At 34.3% G+C, this 5,850-nt stretch overlaps 1 protein-coding gene across 1 annotated transcript; it reads left to right on the forward strand.

Moving 5' to 3' along the window:
* Positions 1 to 3,244: 3,244 nt before the first annotated feature.
* LOC112589638 (gamma-aminobutyric acid receptor subunit alpha-5-like) lies at positions 3,245 to 4,103 on the forward strand. Its single transcript, XM_025303691.1, has 2 exons — positions 3,245 to 3,390; positions 3,689 to 4,103. The coding sequence occupies exons 1-2, from the start codon at positions 3,308 to 3,310 to the stop codon at positions 3,900 to 3,902; spliced, it is 297 nt and encodes a 98-aa protein (XP_025159476.1). The 5' UTR covers positions 3,245 to 3,307; the 3' UTR covers positions 3,903 to 4,103.
* Positions 4,104 to 5,850: the final 1,747 nt, after the last annotated feature.

Consider the following 5,850-nt stretch of genomic DNA (forward strand, 5'->3'; position numbering starts at 1 on the left):
TTTTCTTATAAAGAAATGAGAGAATAAATCAGTACCGAAAACCGAAGACCGATCAATACGTAATTTTTCCATCAAATTAACGCGGATAAATGAACGATTCGTATTAATTTTCTGTTTTCTTATAGAGAAATGAAAGAGTAAATCAGTACTGAAAATCGAATATCGATTAATACCGTAAATCAGTGTCAGAGAATTGTCCAAGTGCAATGACAATTTGTTCTTATTTTTCAGGTACTTACCCCTCTAATTTACTTAACAAATTAACTCTGTTAAACGAACGATCCGTATCAATTTTTCTTCTCTTATAAAGAAATGAGAGAATAAATCAGTACCGAAAACCGAAGACTGATCAATACCATAAATCAATGTCGAGAAAATTGTCAAAGTGCAATGACAATTTGTTCTCATTTTTCAGGTACTTACCCCTCTAATTTACTCAACAAATTAACTGGGTTAAACGACCGGTCCGTATCAATTTTTCTTTTCTTATAAAGAAATGAGAGAATAAATCAGTACCGAAAACCGGAGACCGATCAATACCTAATTTTTTCATCAGATTAACGCAGATAAATGAACGATTCGTATTAATTTTCTGTTTTCTTATAGAGATATGAAAGAGTAACTCAGTACCGAAAATCGAATATCGATCAATACCGTAAATCAATGTCAAGAAAATTATCCAAGTGCAATGACAATTTGTTCTCAATCTTCAGGTACTTACCCCTCTAAACTTATTCAAGAAATTAACTCGGATAAACGAACGATTGGTATCAATTTTTCTTCTCTTATAAAGAAATGAGAGAATAAATCAGTACCGAAAACCGAAGACCGATCAATACGTAATTTTTCCATAAAACAAACGCGGATAAAAGAACGATTCGTATTAATTTTCTGTTTTCTTATAGAGAAATGAAAGAGTAAATCAGTACCGAAAATCGAATATCGATTAATACCGTAAATCAATGTCAGGAAATTGTCCATGTGCAATGACAATTTGTTCTCATGTTTCGGGTGTTTATCTTTCTAATTTACTCAACAAATTAACTCGAATAAACGATTGATTTGTATCAATTTTTCTTGTCTTATAGAGAAATGAGAGAATAAATCAGTACCGAAAATTGAAGACCGATCAATATTTAATGTATTCATCAAATTAACGCGGATAAATGAACGAGTCGTATCAATTTTATTTTCTTGTAGAGGAATGAAAGAGTAAATCAGTACTGAAAATCGAATATCGATCAATACCATAAATCAGTGTCAGAAGATTGTCCAAGTGCAATGACAATTCGTTCTCATTCCCGAGTCTTTCCCGAGTCGAAATATTAATTCTACATTGATCCTGCAAATTGCATCCAATTTGAAAAATCATTGCAGAATATCTAGATGCGCAATAGTGAACAAGCTTTGTCTTACCTGAACGTTACATCTGGCTACTCTCGCAGTCTCGCCCATGATGAGTCTTCAGCAGCGACGTATTCCGCAGTTATTTAATACTCGTTTATCTCGATAATGTATATGTACTTAATCCTTATATTCTTAATTTAAATGAGCAATTTTTGTTGATATTGATTATATATTTGCTTAACAGCGCAAGAAAGAGAACAAAGATAAACACGTAAATAGAACTGTCTTTGTTAGAACTGCGCGTGAGATAAATATATAAGGATTAAATAATCATATTAGAATTAGAGGTAATGGGGAGATGAGAAACACTTAATTCTCATCATTCTTAAAGTTATTTTTTTCTTTTTTCTTCTCTTTTTTTTCTTTTCTTTTTTCTAATGAGAATGATGAGAATTGTAGCTCTTAAAAGAGCTGAAGCTGCAAAAAGACAACGGTTATGTCTAATAATGCTGTTTCACTAATAGAGATTTTAATTCAGATTCGGTACAATAGGAAAGATAAACAAGAATGAGAAACGGACATTCTAGCAGATTCTAAACGAAAACAGCAATCTGAGCATTATTAGACGAATAAAAATCAACACTTATAAAATTGATATCAGATTCTAAGATCATTATTCATAGTTTTCTAAATTATGTGCAATTTTTCATTGAGAATATAATTAAAAATTTGTATTCATAAACCTTAGCTTGACTCAGCAACCTTGCTTGAATAGACATTCATATTTTATGAGAAAAGAAAAGTAGAACTCATGTTACGTGAAATTAGGTTAACGAATAATCAAATCTCAAACTATTTTATCATTTTTCAGATGATAAACTATGAATGCTGATCTAATTTCGACTCGGGTATGTCCTTACTTCGAGTAAGGTCCGTTAAAATCAGAAAAATCTTACGTAATAATAATGACTCGAGATACCTCGAATACCATATATGATGTATCGCTGTCCACGTCTCTCGGCGCGCTCCAAGTCTTCTCTGCATCCTGACTTCTCGATCCGACGTCCTCCTTCTGGTTACTCCGTCGCAGCACCCCCGGATACTCCATTGTAGCACTGGCGACGACACTGACTCTAGCTCTAACACTCGCGCAAGTAAGATTCGGGGACAAAGAAACGCGTATTAACCGATTACTCTGCGTCGCGGTATGCGCGTCGTTCGTCGGCCCGAAGCGCAATGTCCTTTCCGCAATCACGGAGTCATATATAAGCGTACGAAAACAAACAATCGGGAAGGCACGGTTACCCCCCACCAGTCGCTGACCTTGCCGATCAATGTTGATGCCTGCGTCGTCCGTTAGCTGAAAATGAAAACAACTCGTGTTTTCAAAGCATGCCTGTGAGAGACTCGCTTCAAACTTCACAATACTTGTTTACGTCTGTTCCAAGAATCATATTACGCCGAATTCAAACTGTCTCTATTGACACGACATAGACGAGATCTGCGATCGCATTATTGATCTTTCTTTGGACAAGAAAATCTTGAGAAGAACGCTGTTCGAGAATATCACATTTTATGTTTCAGGTGCCTTGCAGATTATCGAATCTGATGTAACAGATCAGCGGTGCAATTCTTTAACTCGTTATTGGAGTTAACGACACTTTCGTTATCGTTGCGCAGCTTTTCTATACCGTAGAATTAGTGCGCTTTGATCTTGAAGTCAATAGTTTATCGTGCATGAATCCATTGTGTGCAAGACAGAGAGAGAGAGAGAGAGAGAGAGAGAGAGAGAGAGAGAGAGAGAGAGAGAGAGAGAGAGAAATAGAAGACACGCGCGGCGTGTGAATTATCAAATATTAATCGCGCTTAAGCAATGTTTTCTTTTCGGTAGGATGGAGTCACATATGAACGAGATTCTTGTCGTTCCATAACAGTTGCCGTTTCCTCAAAGCCCTCGACGATGGAACGACAGACACAGACCGAGCTTATTTTGCCACTGTGGCGACAATTTCTGTACTGCTTGGCGGGCGACGATGCGTTCAGGTATCTTTACGCGTATTTATTAATATTTAAATAGATTTCCTGTATATTTTCGTCCACCGTTTATAATCTAATATTCTTTTAATTCAAAAAAGTCAATCTTATATTTATTATTTATTCTTTTTTGTTTATCTGTTATTTGTTATTTTTATCAACTAGATATCGGTCTTAATTATCTGCTCTAATAAATAATAAATATTAAATATTGATGATAAATTTACATGTGATATTATTTCTGTATTCTGTATTTATCTATGTTATCAGTGTAAAATAAAACTATAATTAATATTTAAAATCGCAGACGCCGTCGACAACGCGAAGCAGCCAGTAGTTATCGAAAATATGGCGATCGGCTGTCGAGGCACATAAACAGCGTGTCTTACATCGACAGGGTGGCTCGCATAGTCTTCCCCGCGTCTTTCGGCCTACTCAACGTCTGCTACTGGGTGGTCTACGTTACCTATCAGGAGGAATTTAAGTGGCAGGACCCGCCGATCGGATCGATCTCTCATTAACGAATTTTCCATTGTGATAATAAAGCGAACGATACAATGTGAGCCAAGAAAAATTAGAAGGCATATGTGCATATTCGTCCTTTACTTCAGACCGATTTACGCCAAATTTTGTTGAGAGTTGTGTTTCTATCTTATTGCAATAGTATATTAGATAGCTCTGTTCTCAAACTCTTCGCTGTTTCGCGATCGCGTTAGCTGTATGACGTTAAATATTTTCAAATTTAATTTCATTATTTATATACATCTATAAAATAAAATACTTTTAATTTAAACCCCAAATTTAAATTTATACATTCAAATTTTCTATTATGAAAATCGTGATTGATTTACTGAAAAAATAAAATTTTATCAGATCTATCGTTATATCGCACTATTTAAAAATTAAAACACCTTATAGTCCTGAACTCTTCCCTTCAATTATTGTGCCAAAAATTTGTGGTATAATATTTTTTATTAAACTAATTTTAGTCAAGACTCAAACCACAATTTACCAGCTTCCAAAAAATTTAGTGGAAACTATGCCAACTATTTTCTACAAACTTTTAGAAATGCATTTGATAATACTTGTCAAATTGTATAAGGTAGTGCCATTTTTTAATTTTTTTCTCTACTGAAAATGCGTGAAAATAATTGTCTTTCAGAGCCCTTATTTTCGAAAATTTGTAAAAGAAATCATCATACGACATTTCATCAATAGAATTAACAATTTAATTGGCGGAGGATCGTGATATCCTCCGAATACAAATCTAAAAGTTCGCAAAAAGCATCTGGTTTTGATTTTCATCTTCTTATAAAATTTACGAAAATTTAAACCAGGCGTTTTTTGTGAACTTTTATAATAGCAGTACTATCGAATGCAATTCTAAAAGTTAAAAAAAACGCCCGATTATTATAATGTCGCAAGAGAATGGATCGACTGTGATTGGTCAGTTTTCTTACAACCTTACGGTTACGGTTAAATTTTTTCTACGTGTGATGGCCTTAAGTTGCAAATACGTTTTGTATCGCACGCTGTGCGTGCCCAATTACGCGTAAGTTTTAATAACCGTGCGTGCAGCTTACGCACTTTTAACTTACGCGTAGATTTCAACAATTGTGCGCGCAGCGCGCGATGCAAAACGCACTTGCAACTTACGCGTAGGTTTAATTGTTCATAAAATCTTGGCGCGGCTGCATCAAAAACTATATCGAACTAAAACTTGTTTAATACATATATGACAACATTTTTATTATAATATATTCTATAATGAAGGTTTATAATTTATTTATTATAATACTATATAAACTTAAATAAAACATTATGCCGTATATGTATAAAGAGAATTTACAAGAACATTTTATTATAATAAAAATGCTGTCATATATGTATTAAATGAGTTTTAGTTATGTTATGTTAGGTTTCTCAGTTGGCGCTACTGTCCTAATATATCATTTCTTTTGTACAGTAGAAAAGCGTTGCAGAGTTTTATTATAGTTATAAGTTTTACTTGTAAAAAAACTTATGTACACATATATACAATAAAAAAATAATTTGAGTTTGATACTTCTAAAAATAACACAATACGTGTTACGCTTGTACTTGGCGCTTTTTTTTTACCTTTTTGTTTAAAAAGGTAAGTTTTATATAATATTAAATATACGTACGTTTCACGTATAACGTGATTGACTTGGAGTACTCCGTGTCCACGCGTGTTATTCATAGCGACGCATTCATACTTTCCCTGTGGTGCGAGTGGTTTCGTTATCGTTGCGCAGCTTTTCTACGGTATAGAAAAGCTGCGCAACGATAACGAAAGTGTCGTTAACTCCAATAACGAGTTAAAGAATCGCGCCGCTGATCTGTTACATCGGATTCGATAATCTGCAAGGCACCTGAAACATAAAATGTGATATTCTCGAACAGCGTTCTTCTCAGGATTTTCTTGTCCAAAGAAAGATCAATAATGCG

The sequence above is a fragment of the Harpegnathos saltator genome, unplaced genomic scaffold (genome assembly GCF_003227715.2).
Source record: "Harpegnathos saltator strain DR-91 unplaced genomic scaffold, Hsal_v8.6 scaffold560, whole genome shotgun sequence".
Lineage (NCBI taxonomy): Eukaryota > Metazoa > Arthropoda > Insecta > Hymenoptera > Formicidae > Harpegnathos > Harpegnathos saltator.